The sequence below is a fragment of the Microtus oregoni genome, unplaced genomic scaffold (genome assembly GCF_018167655.1).
Source record: "Microtus oregoni isolate MIOR12 unplaced genomic scaffold, Mior012 000028F_ref0000031, whole genome shotgun sequence".
Lineage (NCBI taxonomy): Eukaryota > Metazoa > Chordata > Mammalia > Rodentia > Cricetidae > Microtus > Microtus oregoni.
In genome coordinates this window covers 12,091,807-12,109,469 of record NW_024543087.1, presented here as the reverse complement: position 1 = coordinate 12,109,469, position 17,663 = coordinate 12,091,807, and the positions used below count along the sequence as shown (strand labels likewise).

The 17,663-nt window shown below is 40.8% G+C and overlaps 1 protein-coding gene across 18 annotated transcripts in view; it reads right to left on the bottom strand.

Annotated features, from left to right (window-relative positions):
- Positions 1 to 17,663, bottom strand: part of Arpp21 (cAMP regulated phosphoprotein 21) — a 160,079-nt gene that overhangs the window by 81,349 nt on the left and 61,067 nt on the right. For 12 of the 18 annotated variants that reach the window (XM_041677415.1, XM_041677418.1, XM_041677421.1 and 9 more), the window contains 2 exons: positions 5,461 to 5,569; positions 3,185 to 3,286 (listed from right to left, as the gene is read on the bottom strand). The exons of 3 other annotated variants lie outside the window; for them this stretch is intronic. In XM_041677415.1, coding sequence (XP_041533349.1) covers positions 3,185 to 3,286; positions 5,461 to 5,569 — 211 coding nt within the window. The remainder of the gene's footprint in view (positions 1 to 3,184; positions 3,287 to 5,460; positions 5,570 to 17,663) is intronic. 3 more of the 18 variants (XM_041677428.1, XM_041677429.1, XM_041677430.1) reach the window with 1 other exon arrangement.

The following is a 17,663-nucleotide window of genomic DNA, read 5'->3' as shown; positions in this document are numbered from 1 at the left end:
CAATAGAGATTTACTGCTTTATTACTTGAGAGCTAAATTTGTCTGTACACTTACAACTTTTTGGCTCTCAGATAGCAGTCTTATCTCAAGATACCAAACTTTGAAAACCATATTTGAAATTGTTTCTAGCATATCTCCAAGGCAACATGCCTATTTTGTTCATGTGGCTGCATATATAAAGACACAGACAGGCACACATGCGCACTGCTTCTCAAACACATGCACTCACATCTGAGGCACCAAGACGCTGCCCCAAAACACCCAAGAGTAGTTCTAATTTTAAAATAAACTTGAGTTTTGCTAAAGTGTAAATGAGATGTCCCAATTCTCTAGTGTTAGCTCAGGTAGGGAAAGATATACTCATACTCAATATTTGAATAGCCACCATTTAAATAATAATTGTTGAGCAAAACTGGCTTTGTTCATTCTGGTTTTTTTTAATTATGAGAAAATAAAATCAAAGAATAGTTAGAATAAAGATTTCATTTCTAAAATACAGGGTCCTTATGCTGGATCCTTTGTATTGGCTTAATAGTTGACTTACTGTAAAGTAACTATTATTTTGTGGAAAATGGTCTTTTCATGGTGAATATTAATCAACATTCTGAGCGGTGATAGGGTCAACCAGCTAGGGAACTGCACGTGCATAGCCCCTATGATGCAGGCTGTCACTGTGCAAGCAGTGAGGAAGATGTCTTAAGGTGCATGTGTGTTCAAGAAAATTCAGGTGGCCATGTTCCATCCTTGAAATTTTGAGTTGATAGATACTGTGGTATCATCTCCTTACTCATGAGTCACCTCTTGCCTTCTTCCTCATTAACACAGCCTTCCCACATTGTTCTGGGGTTATTCTGTATAGTGTGAGGAGAAACGGGCACCTCCAAGGCCACATCCTAAAAGAACATTGCTTCCATTTCTCTCATGAATCACATTCTATGGGGAAAATGAACTGCCATTTCTGAAGACATGTCACGGTCTCCATCCAGGAAAGCTCGCCTTGAAGAAAATTGCCAACTACAGACTGGTCCCAATTCACAAGGGTGGCCTGCCAGTCACCACATGAGTGAATTTATAAACAGTTGGCAGTTCCTCAGCCAAACCTAACGGGTCAGGGGTTAGCGAGGGACTGGCAATAGCTTGGCACCTAAGCTCTGGCACACTTAGATCTGCTTTTCAGTTGAAAAGATGTCATTCCTCCCTGTGGCCAGTGAAGCTTATCATGGTCAAAAGTGCCTCAAGTGCTTTTCCTGGGACCTCTGTCTCCAGAGAAGGGAAGCTTTGTATGCCCCTTCTCCCTGTGGCCATCTTCCTGGGGGTAAGAATCGTGGATTCCATTCCTATTTCAGACAGGCATCTGAGGCAGTGTTTCCTGGCACCCAGCTCCAACAATGGGCATAACTTTATAAAGATAATAACAAAATACCCTGTCTGTGTGATGGACATTTGTGTCTCAATCTATTGACACATTCCTAAAACATTTGACTTGTTAGAAGCAGAGCGTCAGGGGAAATCGCCTGTATGTAGGTAAGTACACATACAAAAGAGAAGGGGGTAAAGACTAGAAGACAAATCAACATTCTGGAGAAGCTGTCTCTGTGAAGGGCTTCAGAAGCAAATGGGTTGCCCCTCAGCTCACCACGTTCTGCTCTCTCATGATAAGGTCAAAAATGTGTGTCCTTTATTCTCTTATCCGGTGAGAATATGTATCCTGGTACATTCTGACCGTAACAAGAGTCAATGTAGTACGCTCATATTTTCTAGACTTGCACCCATACCCCCAGCTATGCTAACCTCTATTTTCCTCTCCCGTGCTCTCTTAATTTAAGAGCTCTGGGCCAGAGTACTCAATCACTAAACTTCTATGTCAGTGTGTTCAAGAAGCATGAGGTAGGGAGGATAGAAGGGTGGAACCCACATAGCAGGTGTTGCCCCTTCTGTAGTATCAAGCTATAGAATCATCATGAGTGTGTGTGTGTGGGGGGGGGGTGGTGCTGACACTTGCTTTGGCTTCAAGTGGTGTCCTCAAAACTGAGGAGCAAAGCCCAAGTATCCTGTTGGCTTGGTGTGCCCTCCAGCAACAAGCCACAATAACAGAAATTTGGTCTGACTGAACATGCTGGAAGTGTTGTCCACAGAGGACCACACTGAAGCCTCCTCCACAGGTTGCAGAGATCAGGCTCCCTAACAACTAAGGAAGTTCCCAAGGACTCCATAGAATAGAAAGCTGTGGAAATTTTTCAGTGTTTTCACTTGTTTGTAAATCCAGTTTTAATTTTCATTTTTATCTAAGTTAATTCCATTTGGTCTTGAGCATAATGGGTAAAAACGTATTTTTAAATCACAACCACATTTTCTTTGTTTGGCTTTGAATTAAAAGGAGGTTTTCTGTGACTGTTGTGATTATTGCTTTAACAAATTGTTCACAGATTTGATTTGATCTGAAATCAAGAATGGAACCAAATAATATCATCTAGCTTTGGTATGAGGAAGTGTTCATATCTGCTAAGAAGGTACTTGGTGTGTGCTCGTGTGCACAAGTGCACATGCATCTGTGCAAGCATGTGTGTGCAGTATTTGCACATGTGTATGTCTGGGTACTTGTAGGTTCTTGTACTGCTCTCTACCTTGTTGTTTGTAGTCAGGGTCTCTCAGTGAGTCAGGAGCTTACAAGTGGACTAGACTGCCTGGCCAATGAGCTCTCGGGATCTGCCTGTTTCTGCCTCCCTCGTGCTTGTGTTATGGAAGCCTGCCTCCATGCCTGCCTTCTACAGGGTGCTGGGATCCAAACTCAGGTTCTTCTGTTTGCACAGGAAGCATTTTACTCATTGGGTCATGTCTGTGTCCCTAATGTTGTTGTTGTTGTTGTTTTTTAATTCACCAATAAGTGATCTGTTACCTACTATGGATGTAAAGGGATTTCAGAACCTAACAACCCTTTCTATACTGACTGTCTCTTTTAGTGACCCAGATTATATCTCTATCCCTGAGAGCACACGCAGACTCTCCGTCTGTTTGCACCACAACCCTGAGCCAGGTTCTTTCCCGGAAACATTGCTGTTTTCTGCTTTGTGACTCGCTCTTGGTCCCGGCCTCTGTCCTCCCTGCCAGCTCTCTCTGAGAAAGGAGGGGCCTTTCTGCTGATGGAAGGACCCATACTCAAGAGGCAATTAAAACAACTACTCACATCGTGTGCAAATATTCTCTCCCTCACTCTCTGATATTCCTCTTCTCTCTCTTCAATTGATTTACTTCGTCTGTCATCTCTAAATGGATGCATTCTGTTTTGCTGAACAGAGAAAAGAAATCAGGAGGGTTATCCATGTTGAGCTGTTAAGCAACTGTCAACTGAGAATAATAAATGCTCATTTAGATAACTGGAGCCTGACAAGCCCCACCCCCCTGCTCCCTGAGGAGGCTAGGCTGGGGGATATGAACTTAAGTATGCATGTTTATCTCTGTGTGTGATATGTGTGTATGTTTATGCTTGTGTGTGCATTCATGTGTGTGTGGTGTATATATGTGCAGGTATGTGTGTATATCTCATGTGTGCTATGTGTGTATGTGTGTGTTATATGTACATGAGTATGTATGTTTGTGATCTCTGTGTGTTGATGTGCATGTGTGTGTGGATGTATGTATGTGTGAGTGTGATGTGTATATGTGTGTTTATCTATGTGTTTGTGTGTGTGGGTGCATGTGTGTATGCATCTATGTTCATGTGTGTGTATGTGTGTGGGTGTGTACATATGTGTATGACATGCTGACATAAGAAAGATTGCTACTCTCAGTTCGTCTTCTATAGAGCAAAGTAGAATAAATATTTAAAAAATAAGCAGCCTTGCTTATGACTTGGGAATTGGTCCAGAGGTTGGATGGCCAGGGATAGTCTTTTCCCCCTTTTTTGAGTGTGCCTGACCCCAACAGGAGGCAAACTGTTGATGGGAAAGAGTGAAGAGTGAGTTCAGGGTGTCTGAGGTAGGAAGTGGTTGTGCACATTCGGGATCTCAAGAAAGAACAAAAGAGCAGAGAAAGTGGGAGTCTGAAAGGAACTTGTGGATAGTCTCTGGCTCCTAAGGCTTCTTTGTTGGCCCAGTGGCTGGCCCTGTGAATTGCATGGGGGCATAAACTCTGCTTAGAAACCCTGTGTGTTGATAATGGCCAATGCCGGTGCAAAGACAGCTAAAATAGCAGTCCAAAGGACCCAGCATGAGAACTGCGAGTCCTCATCCTCTCTGACCCACTCCCTGCATCTCAGCTGCCCTCCCACCTATTCGCCATTCTGAACTAAGCGCATTCATTCATACGCTCACCAGACACCCATGGAGTACACAACACAGGCATGTTTTGGAGTCAACAAGAGTCCCGGTGCAGCTCAGGGCTGGGGCAGCAGTGGTGGGAGACAAGGAGGTACAATGAGAAATAGACTTTTTCTTTTTCTTTCTTTCTTTTTTTTTTACAAAGAAAAACATATGTTCAGAGATGCACAGGCAGGCTCAGGGTGACTCACCTGAGTAATTAATACGAGACCTTGAGTGAGATACATATTGTCTTACCTTTATAAACTTTAAAGAAAAGGCATGTTTCAAAAATATCTATTTGGATTATCAGACAACAAGTACAATTGTCAGGGCAGTCTCCTGACTTTCTGATGTTCTGTCATTATTATTTTTTCTTTTTTTTTTTTTTTGGTTTTGTCATTTACTTAGTCTTCTTGCTTGTAACCTCCCTCCCTCCTGCCCACGCAGAGAAGAGATTCAGTGAGGTCTCTTTACCTTTGCTCAAGGACCACGATTAGGGCTGTTCTAGAATGACACTGTTTTGTCACAGGCAAAATACACAGGGATCAGTTTCTGCAACACTTCATGCAAACGAGCAAACACATTACTTAGACCATAAAACGCAAGAAGAAGGGTGGGGGGCTAGAATGTAAACTCGATGCTTTTCTGTGAAGACTTATTTTTAGGATAGTTGCAAAATCCTCCTGTCCTCACCATAACAAGGTATGTTCTTTACAGCTACACCGGTGGCTCATCGGTCCTCATTGATAATCCAGCTCAAATTGTGCACAACGGAAGGAAGGACAGAGCTGTAGGGAGTGGAGCGACTGGCAGAGTTACACAGACATCTGGAAATGCAGCTGACAAGCTTATCCCCACAGCTCGGAGCCTGCAGCATCCCGACCCCCACCACAACATGCAGCAAAGACTGCGCCAAGCACCACCCATGCAGCCCAACACAGAGCCACTGCTAAGCAACTGAGGCAACACCATGTGGCTACCCACTGAATGCCAGAGGGGAAGGCAATGGAGGCCAAGGGATTGGAGAGAGGGCAGCAGCGGTTGTCAGAGGCAGGAGGGGGTAGCTGGGAAGCAGGAGGGGACAACAGAGGTACAACAAGAACATCAGTCAGCCCACCTTCAAAAACAACAACGTCAGCCACTCTCAAACTTGAGAACCAACCTGATTGTCTTCTTTATCAATACTAGAGTTATCTCGCTTCAAGATAAACCGCTTCTGGGATTCTTCACTTTTTTCATCTTTTAAATGTTCACAAAACCTTTGCTCTGGTCTGCCAGCAAAGTAAAACATAGCAATAAAAAAACCTATTTTTCCCATCTGATTAAACTTAGTTCTTCGTGTGTTTTTCCCCCAAAGTGGCATTTAACTTAAAAGAGAGAAAGGAGAGAGAGGAGATGGGTTTATTCTTGGCTGTGAAATTCGAATTGCTGGAAATGGACAGGTAGGTCATAACTTGTCACTTTTACATGTGGGTTACAATACCTTTTATCATTTCCAGTTCAGAATCTTGCTCACTGCATGCCCATCTCCAGGGATGAACATATAGAAACCAGTGAAAGCTCCCAACACATATAGGGCTTCAATATTTTTCTTTGGTGTTTTGACTTTTGGTGACTCCTGAACACATATAATTTCCCCATGTTTGTCCTTACTTTTAATGTTTGTATCTTCTGGCATTTGGGGATTGATTCTAGAGGCTCTAGGAAAGGCTCTAACTCTGAGCTGCATCCCCAGCCCTCTTCATCCTTTTAGTTTTGAGACCTGGTCTCACTGAGTTGCAGAGACTGGCCTTGAACTCACTTTGTAGCTCAAGCTGACCTTGAGCCAATGGCCTGCTACCTCAGTCCCCTAAGTGGGTGGAATTACAGGTTGTACCACCAGGCTCTGCTAAATATTCATGCTTAAAACACAGAATCCATCCTTTCATCCACACATAGTGACTGCCTCTTAGCACATGCTGAGGATCCTTGGAGTCTACTCTGCGAGCTTTGTTTAAATAATGCTATTTCTCTTCTCCCCAATAACGAATTTTCTGGAAGCCTGCTTCTTTAACTCCTGACCTTCTGGTCTACATCTTCTAAATCAGATCAGTAATTAAGAAAAGCTGATGATATTTAAACAACTGATTAGCTGATTGGTGTGAAGGAAAGGCTCTAAGTAGTTACATACTACTGACTGGCCAATTGATTTTGCAAAACCTCTTAATTATTAGGGCTGCGCTTCCTATGATTGGCACTGCAATCACCCTAAACTCCACGAATGAGTTGGGGCTTGGGATCATCACAGAGAACATGCTGAAGTGTTTATCTCTAAGTTAAGAATGGCTGCCTCATGACTTCTAGAGTTCCTGCCTCTGCTTGGTTTCTGATATCACAGACAGAGGAAGCCATCTTATACTGGCTGTGTTCTAAAATGGGTGACCAGCAATTAAGAAATGTTTTCTCACAAACAGCACTTTGGTGACAAAGGAAAGGCTTAAGTGTCTCATTCAAGTCAGAATGAGAAGCATCCTCTCTTCAACCGCTGTCCATACATTAGACCGTAGCGGATGAGCAGGCACGAGGAGAAAAGCTCGGCTGGTGCCAGCTACACTGCACAAGATTTGTAAAATGATGCTATCCTGTTGGTAAAAGTGGAGTACAGAAGGGAATTTTCTTTTAGGATGAGGAAAGCATCCCTCAGTGATTATTTTGATTTCCATAACTATAGATTTGCCCATGACACCACAGTCCTCAAACAGCATGGGTACATCCCACACACATGGTAGTACGTGCAGTCCCTCTGATGATACAGTGCACAATGCACTGGAGGTGGAGTCTGGGGGTGGGTTTCACCCCTCAACTTAAAGAACAAAGAGGCCTCATTACATCATCTTAATGATCAATGCAAATGTTTTTCACCAAACTTAAAATATAACAAATGATCTGGAAGTGGAAATCGTACATTAGAGATAAACAAATTTGATACATGGTAGTCAGTGGATGTGTGGGTTCCTTACTATACAATGGAGTCATGATGACAACATGATCAGTTATAGTTCAGGGTAAATGACAACCCTGCCAAATGATTTAGGGCCCTGGTATTTCCAACCAACACTTCTTTGGTTATTATATCATCTTCCCCCAACAGCACATGAAATGAGGATGTCAACTGAAATAACGATGTTGATTACATCAATGTTAATTACATCATATCAATGTTAATTAGTCTCTTTTGATATCCTCAGGCACTAGTCTGTTAAGTCCTAATAAATGAAATTATTTGCTTAAATTTACAGCTATCCTTTTTGTAATCTAACAGTCTGCAAATATTCACACACCTCAGAGCAGAACATTTTGATGCATGAGCACAAAGGTGAATTTGTTTAGTTTAATTTCTTCTTTGAAGATAAAATTTGAGTATTTGAGTGCGAATTCAGAATACTAGCTGGCAGGTAGTTTATGTGGGTTGGACACGGCTGTGGGATAATGCTCTTGTATATTGTAAAGATTAGCCACTTGTATTGGTTTAATAAAACACTGATTGGCCAGGCAGGAAGTACAGGCAGGGCAACCAGATTAAGAGAATTCTGGGAAGAGGAAAGGCAGAGTCAGTCCCCAGCCAGATACATGGGAAGCAAGATGAGAATGCCTAAGTGGGAAAGGTACTAAACCACATGGCTAAACACAGACAAAAATTAAAGGTTAATTTAAGTTGTAAAAGCTACTTAATAATAAGTCTGAGCTAATAGACCAAAGAGTTTATAATTAATATAAGCCTCTATGTGTTTCTTTGGGACTAAAGGGCTCTTGGACTAGGCAGGACAGAAACTTCCATCTACATGACACTGTTTCCTTATAAGCCTTAATCCTTAGTGGCTATCTCCAAACCTGGTGCCAGGGAAACACTCACCTAAATGAATGAATGAATGGATGGATGGATGCATGCATGCATGCATGACCATTTAGCCTAGCTGTGTACAAGTCATTATAGCTCAAGGACTGTTAAAGAGTCACTCAATCAGATATGAGGTCATTATTTCTGTAGTAATTGCAGGATATCAGAGAGTTTGTTCATTGGAGCATAAACTCAAGTTGGAAACAGAATGATCATTAAACATTGAATTTATGTATATTAATCATTAAAATCATTTTATAAAAGTCTGAGTCTGTTGGGTGGGGAAGATATTTCAATCATCCTCATTTTTGGATCCTTATTCCAAGAACATCTTAGTGTAAAGTGTGATAGAGTTCTATTTCAGTGTTCCTTCTGAAATCCCATTTCATCATAGTGCTGTTATTTATAACTACTTATATCACATACATGTATGTATGTGTGAAAAATATTTAGATAGAATGCCAAAACTTAATCATGCATGTTGTTATTCATAACACAAATATTAAGAATATTTCACACTTTGATATATATTATACAAAATATATTCTCAGTGACTAATTTGCAACTTATCTTCTTTAATCACATTTTCAAAAATTAGAAAAATTATTAGTTCCTTTAGGTTTCTTGAAAATTATTTTAAATGCCCATAAAGCAATTTTGATATTTGTTTAAGAATAATTAAGCAAATGTAGCAAGATTTTTTTCCAGGTTGCACATACACCTATGTACATGTTTTGGAGGCGTCTCCCTCAATTTCTCTCCACCTTATACTCTGAGACACCATCTGTCTGTGCATCTGGAGCTCACGGATTCAGGTTATTAGCCAGCCAGCTCCAGGAGTCCTCCAGTCTCCTACTCCCCAACACTGAGACTATTGATGTGAAACCATACTTGTCTTTTTATTTGACTTCTGGAGATTCAAAGTCAGTTTCTCCTGCTTGTGTGAAAAGGATTTTGTAGATCAAACCATTTTGCTAGCCATTTTCTACCAAGTTCGTTAAGCATCGTTAAGTGTAACAGACATGCAGGTTAACAAGGTACCATGGTTCTTCTTTATTGTGGACCGCCACAAATGACACTTAGCAAAATACTCAATGGCAACCTGGGTCTCTATAAGACTCTTAAGTTGGTGCTTTTGCTTTGGCAAAAATACTGGGCTTTTTAGATGAAGAAGCGTAAACATCCCAATTTGCCTTGATAATGTGATTCTATTTCTAAGGAAGAATTCAAAGGAAATGGGTGGAAATGAACACCAAATTCCATTTTATAACAACGGAAGAGTGAAGACCCCTCCTGTACTACATAAGAACTTGCGGTATGCCATAGTAATGTGAAGTCCTCTAAGACAATGTCCAATAATATTGTCCAGCAAGGAAAGACACTGTATAAAACACAAGCACAAATTGGCTATGGGAAAGCAACACATGGCAACGGGAATGTTAGCTGAATGTTTATCTGTGGATGGTGAGCTGACAGGCAGTTTTACTTCTAACCTTTTATGGATTTGTGAATATAATAATCATGTATTATTTTATGGCAATAATGAAAGCTATTATCTCAGACAGAGAGCAAAACCATTCAGCAACTTAATAGTGACTCATACCAAATTATTGGATTATAAAAAATTATTCTTATACTTTGAGTAATTTACTCCTACATTGAATGTATTTTTTTTATAATCTGCTGAACTTGGGATTTAAATGGTTTATTTTGTCAAATTATTGCTTAATCTTTCTACTATACTTTAAGGTTTTAGAATTGTAAGATTAAATTTTGCTCTTCGCCCCAGTCAGATTTCTTACACTAAGACCCTCTAGAACATAAAAACCCATCTCAAACTGTAAGATGCCCACATTTATTGGTATGTTATTCTTGATTTGTATGAGTAGAAATTCTACCAGTGAAAAATGATAAGAGCACATAATAACAATCACCAAGTGTGTGTGTGTGTGTGTGTGTGTGTGTGTGTGTGTATGTGTTATAAAGAAGACAAACCAATAATATAGAAAAAGATTTAAGGTGATAAGAAGAACATGATAAAAAATTTAAAATGTGGTTTTAATTGTATTTATAAAATACAGTTAAGACCTGATACAGTATTCTTAGTTTGTGTGACTAGTTACTCATGAACTTTATTGAGTATGGAGTTTCAGCACCACTAAATAGGAATACAATCAGATCGCTGAGCTTAAGAACACTGATATCATTCTTCAAGTTTATCTATAAACCAAGGGCTTGCACAAATGGAAAATAATATCTACAATACAGAAAGAAAAAGTACTTCAAAACGATTCATGGATTATTACTACAAGAATTCCTTGAAATATTGTTGACTAATGTCTTCAGATATCAAGGCCATATGTAATACACACCTAGGTTCTTGAAACTGTACAACCATTACAGCCCTTTTATCTCATAAGTACCACAGAATCTGAAAAGATTCTATTTGAAAAAGTGGTCAATTTTAGGGTTAGGCTGTTGGTTCAGATTCAGGATTTGCCGAAGATAACTTCAGGTTTTTTATATTTTAGAAACCTCAATGGTGTTTTATTTAAAGTAAACCCATGACCCAATCATGTAATGTCCACCCACACATGTGATATAACTCTAATCTACTAGTCCTTCCTCTGTCACAAGTTTCTGCCCTGACAAAAAACACACCCTTCTGCATGCAGCTTTTACAAGCTTTTCCTTCCAACAATTCATTAATGAGGCAGTTATGTCATATTAATTTATTGAAAGCTGTCTAATTCTAAGCTTTTTCTCAGTGGTAATAAACTTACAAGATGCTTAGACCCTGGGTGCCCCTTGCCCATCTGCCTTACAAGAAGAATCTGAGAGGAACAAAGAGGAGGAACTTGAGGTAAATATGATCAAATTAAATTGAGTGAAATTTGTCCTGGTTAGGGCTTCTATTGCTGAACTGAACCATCACAACCAATAGCAATTCAGGGATGAAAGGGTTTATTAGGCTTACACTTCCACATCACTACTCATCCTTGAAGGAAGTCAGGACAGGAACTCAAACAGGGGAGGAGGAACTTGGAGTCGGGAGCTGAAGTAGAGGCCATGAAGGGGTGCTGCTTACTGACTGGATTACTCCTCGTGGCTTGCTCAACCTGCATTCTTATAGAACCCAGGACCACCATACCAGGAGTGACATCACCCAAAACAGACTGGCACCTCCCTGATCAATCACTAATTAAGAAAATGCTCTAGAGGCCATTCCTGCAGGTTGATCTTAGGGAAGTATTTGCTCATTTGAAGTTCCCTGTCTCAGATGACTTTAGCTAGTATCAAGTTGATATAAAACTAGCCAGCAACAAATTCTCAGATAATTAACAAATGTATTTAAAAAAATAATGCTATTTTAATATATCTGACTCTATTAATATATATGACTCTAATTTCCATTCCCTAAAACAAAACCAAGTACATTTTGGAATATACACTGATGACTGTAGAAGAAATGATCATAAATATTTACTGTAGAATATCATTAATATTAAGATGTTTTTACCATATAAACAACACTGCGGGACAAGCCTAACACATGCTGAGTCTTTGTAGTCCTGTACACTATTGACTGTTGGGATTTTTACTTTGGAAATTTATACAGTCTCCATGAAGGAGGAGTCCTGCTCATTTGCTTTGTTGCATGAATTGGAAAAATATAATATGTACTTTAACATACATAGGAGGACTGAATAGATGCAATCAACCCTGGCGAACCCTGAAGTGCTTTGCCTGGTACTAGTGAGGCTCAAAATAGCAGTTAGAAAATCTTATTATATTGTTTATATTTTATGACTATGCAAAATTGGTAGACATGTCAATAAATCATACTGTAAGTTTTATTATATTTCATTTATCACACATGTGTGTGTGCACATGCAGGTGAGGGTCATAGGTCAACTTGTAGGAGTTGCTTTTCTCACTCCACTGTGTGGGTCCTAGTGATTGAACTCAGGTTGGCAGGCCTGGCAGCAAGGGTCATTACCCGCTGAGCCACCCCTCAGTTCAGAGCACACCACGAAATATTTAACCAATATTCTCATCAGAGCTGGAGATGATATTATGAGAGATCCAATTTGCATCATAAGATTTTAATAATGTTTGATTCATGAGGGTTGAAATGGGCCAGTCAGATGTTTATGGAAATAATTCCCTCTTTGAAAACTGCAAAAAATAATTGTGTTTCTTGGAATGAAGGGCTTATTGTTTGTACTTTATAATGTTTGTGTGAATTAGCCCATTAAAACTTACAGGTAAATATTATGTTTCCACTCATGAAGAATGGCCATTGTGATTCGGTTGATAAAGAACCACCATTTTGTTTGCTTGCTTTTGCACATATAAAGAAAAGCTAAGCTTTTTCTCCTGGTTTGAAGGAGAGGGCGGGGAAACGAGAGCTTGAGAAGTTAGAATTGTGCTCCTCTGCATTCACTGTGGGATCTGGAAAGGGCTGAGGTGAGAAGAAGTCAGATCATGGGATTAAAGGTGATGTGGGGGGGTCTTCTATTTTGTGTTGATTTCATTGGTTAAATAAAGAAATTGCCTTAGCCTTTTAATAGGACAGAAAATTAGGTAGGTGGAGTAGACAGAACAGAATGCTGGGAGAAAGAAGCCGAGTCAGGCAGTTGCCATGATTCTCCCACCCGACAAAGATGCAGGTTAAGATCTTTCCTGGTAAACCACACCTTGTGGGGCTACCCACATTATTAGAAATCGGTTAAAGCAAGATGTGAGAGCTAGCCAATAAGAGGCTGGAACTAATGGGCCAGGCAGTGTTTAAATGAATACAATTTGTGTGTTGTGATTTTGGGGCATAAGCTAGCTGGCTGGCGGGATGCAGCCCGCCGCCCCCAGGCCGTGCAGGGGCAGGGGCAAAAAAGCCCCACTTTGGGCACCACTCAGGTATTTTGTATGTGCTCATTCTTTTGGTAGATTCCAATTGGAAGAATCTCCTGAGCTCTATAGCCTACTGTAATATCCACATCACTGATACCCTCATCTTTAGGCACTCCCTAAAATCACCCATGATACAACTGTCCATACTGTAGGTGAATCTAGAAGCAGCAAAGCAAGCCCTCAGGATTCAGCCCATTCCCTCTGTCTTCAGTGAACATCTCTGGACTTTGAGACTAGAGTCAGAGCAACTTTGCTTCCTCAAAAACTATTATAGAGATAGGCCAATATTAAAGATAGAGTGTATTGGGCAATATCCTTTCTGTGGTTGTCCAAATTGCATTATGTATTATGCATTAAACCACACACACACAATCTTGGATTTATGCCCTGTGGGTGTGCTTGTGTATTTACACTTTCTATCATAATGAATCTGACTTTCCACACAGTGAACAGAAGATGGCTAAGCACTTCGCTTTTCAAAGCATGGTACCCACAGTGATGAATACTTGGGAAGTATTTCTTTGCCTAACATACTTTAAAGCCATGAAGTCATATTTACTTAGCTTATTAGTAAGTGAGCTAAGACAACTCATAGTTTTACTATCTTCTTTATTGTTAAACATTCTTTATTTTGGCTCCTTTAACATTTTTTTGTGTGCTCAAGTATGTGTATGTGTACATATGTATTTGTGGTGCATGTGCATGTGTGTATGAAGCTCAGAGGCCAACCTCAGGTACCATTCCTCTGCACATGATCCATCTTGGGCTTTTTTTGTTTAGTTTTATTTAGTACAGGGTTTCTCATAGGTCTGAAATTTTCCAGTTTGGCCATGCTGGCTGGCCAGTGAGCCTCAGCAAGCTTCCTGTCTCTATCTTCCCACTTTGGGGATTGCAAGCACTCATCATCAAGCCCTGCTTTTTATGGGCATTCTGAGGATAGAACTCAGGTACTCATGCTTGCATAGCAAGCACTGGGCTCTCTTCAAGTCTCTCTGCACAGTTTTAAGAATAATTAAATGCAAATGAGTATTTTTGAAAGCGAATCAATTCATAGCAGTGAAGGAACACTGCTTAGTCACCCTCTTGCTTTCAGCATAACTCGACATTAGTGATTCTATAAATGGTAATTCCTCTTTCCATAACCTCTGAAAGGTTCAGAGCTGAGAGGAAGGAGCTCTGGGCCTTTGACTGTGGCCTTCTGTGAATTGACCATGTAAGATGGCTAGGGCTTTGGTTCCTATCCTGTAAGATGGACTGTCTTGACATCCTACAATGCTGAGAGCTAAGTGAATAAATAGATCAAATAAATAAATAAATAAATAAATAAATATATCCTCAGATGCATCATTCTGTCATGTAAGAATAATCATTGTACAGATTTTATCTGTATACAAGGTGAGTGCTTGCTTTGTTTCCAAAATTCAGTAGTAAACTCTACCATACAACTGGAAAAGGGAACACAATAAACTTGTTTTCCTCCTTGCTCTGTTTCTGAGATCCTCTCTCACGCATGGAGTCTTATACTCCCAGAGGAAAAAGCAAGACAGTACTACGGAGACAAATAATGTTTCGGGAAAGCCGCACAGAGCTTGACCAATGTCAACAAAGAGCTCTGAGTTTGATCTTAAGAGATTATGAAGGACCTAGGTGTCTTCCTGAAGAATGGGCAAATGTTTTGGTGTAGTGGCATTTCATTTGTATTTTAATAAATAAAGCTTGCCTGAAGATCAGAGAATAAAACAGTCCCACTGGTCAGCCTTACAGACCAGGCAGTGATGACACATACCTTTAATTTCAGTAACAACACTAGTTTGCCATAGAAACCAAGTGGTAGTGGTGCACACTTTTTATGTCAGCCTCAGAGAGAAATATAAGATGAAAGGAGACAGCTCTCAGACACAGTCTCATTCTGAGGATTCCTGGAGGAAGAATCGCCCTTTCAGACTGAGGTAGAGGTAAGGGCCAGTGGCTGGCTGTTTTGCTTTTCTGACCTTTAGGTTGAACCCCAACATCAGACTTTGGGTTTTTATTAATCATGCTACATTGAGGGAGATGCCTATGTTAATGATTCCAATTCTATCATTACACAATAGGTACAGGTAGCCAAACAGAATAGCATCTTTGTCGATCAGATAGGGAACGAGAAGTAGAATGCATTCCATTCGCAAGTCTCCTGGTTCTACTGAGAGCAATGCAGTTTCAGGCATCTGATCTCTGGGTTCTAGTCAGATGATTGCTAGTACCATCTCTATGAAAAGCTAACAGCAGATTCACCACGTTTAGAAATGGCAGGGTACTAACCAAGCACTCTGAGATGTATTTAAGTAGATGGATGCCTGGTCCTCTGCAGAGGCCTCAAATAAGGGTGGGCTCCACATGCTGCCAGTGTGCTCACAGTGCCCCTTACAGCTCTAAACCAAGGACAGGAACTCATGAACGTGGGAGGAAGCCCATGTTTGCTCCTTGTTTTGTTTTGCTTCAGTGAAAACACAGTCACCTGGAGGGCATGAAACTCCCCATCGTGGACACCCCAAAACCCCCAAGTTAAGACTCAGAGCTTCAGGGCACTCAACAGAGCGTGTGGTCCTTCACCTATGTCCAAGCTCTTTGTCCTGGGTCAGTGCCCTGAGAGGGTGCAAGGCCCAGCATCCCGTGGCTAGTACGCTAATGACCCTTCTCTTCAGGGATTCTTAGCAAAGACCCTTCATCTCGTGTAAGTCACCTTCTAGAGAAGCTTTCTCTAGCTAGAACAGGCTTTGTTCATAATTTCCTGAATGGATGTCTTAGTAGACTGTGTTTTCTGAAGCTGTCACTCCACACCACATACTCCAAGGATCATGGGGTTGAATCTAAGTACTTAATTCTCTTTTTGTTTGTATTGCTTTGCTTTGTGCTTGAGACAGGGGCTTAGACGCAAACTTATCTTGTAACCAGACTGGTCTGAAGCTCACTACGTACCCCAGGCTGCCGCAAGCTCATGGAAATCCTCCCCATGACTCGGAGTATCCTTTGGACCACTGCCTCTGTCTCCGGGTTTGTGGAGAAAGAAAGTATGATCGTCCTATGCATTTGCTCTTGCCATGCTCTGATCTGCACTCCTAAGGGTAGGGAATTTGAGGCAAGGGGAGTGGGTGGATGTAAAATGAAATAGAAATTGCTGAAGAGATGACAACCTTTTAACTGGAAAATTATCAGAGACAAGTTAAAAATTGATCTGCAGTATGCAGAGATATCCAGGTATGCACAGGCAATAATCATACTATTTGTGGAAAGGGATAATGTAAGTAGATGGTTTCCAGTCTCCAAATGGTCAACTCCAGATCTATATTCTTTCTCTGGGATAAAGAAAGGGAGTAGGAGATAAAGCAAGTGGGGAGGGGGAACCTCCATAAAAAGAACAATGAATATATTTGTGCTAAATGTAGAAAAATAATTGAGAGAAAATGAAGATCTGAGAGACAAAGAAAAGCACAAAGCTTCTAATATAACAGGCACATTATTTGTAAGATAGAAAAACTTAACAAAAATCACTTTCAGAGTTTTAATTTCTTCCTAAATGTCCAAAAGGCAACATTAGTATGGAATGGAGTCTCATGCTGCTGAACACAGCTACATTAGAAGCTGAGGCAGGAGCTCACACACTCAAGCCCAGCTTGATCCCCATAGTGAGATCTAGTCTGAAGACAAAAATAACACTAAGAAGAAGGAAAGAGACTGGAAATGAGGGTCGTCACTCATGAGCAGAGCTCTTACCTAGCAAACAGGAGACTCCAGGCTCCATCTCAAACATCAGAGAAGAATAAAAGCAACATTCTAGAGAACAAGCACATTATAAAGTCTTTGGTGGCAGCTGAGCAGCACAGACTCTAATATCTGCATCATGGATCTTCAGGGCAGGACACCGCCAAATCTGACAGTCACCCAGAAGTCCAATAGTGGAAGATACAAAGTGCTGGAAATAATCTGTGTTGCTGTCAAAATTCAGCAACAATGGAATAGGACAGGGAATAGAACCAATGGAATGTGAAAAAAAAGAATAACAACAACTACAAAACCATAGGGCCTTATCTCAGACACAGAAATTGCATTCTTTTTAGCAAAAGCCAGACGATTACAATGGTAGGCCTCCCTAGCCATTAAGACCCAGCTGATGGAAAAAAATTGTGCCTAGAGGCCATTGGTCACATATGCTCACCTGTCCTTTCTTTGGTTAGTTCTGAGACCTAGAAAACCTTCAACACTACAGGCCAAGATTATTTTATATATTCTTCAATGTGCCTAGATTAACTCTAATGGCACTGCCATCTTGGACTATCTCCTACCAGAACTCCATGGTAACGCCACACTTTCCCTAGGTATCATACCTACCTCTAGCCCTACAACCCGGTGATGGGAACATTTGGCCAAGCCTTTCTATCCCTGTCACTATCCCTCTTTTGAACTCATCCTACTTGTTAACACCAGACTGACTTTCCTAAAGCCTCAACTTCCCTATCCACACTCCTTTTCTCAAGCCTGAAGGGCTTCCTAGCCTCTAGGTCCCCCTTTATATACCATTCTGGTGGGTCTCCCAGGGA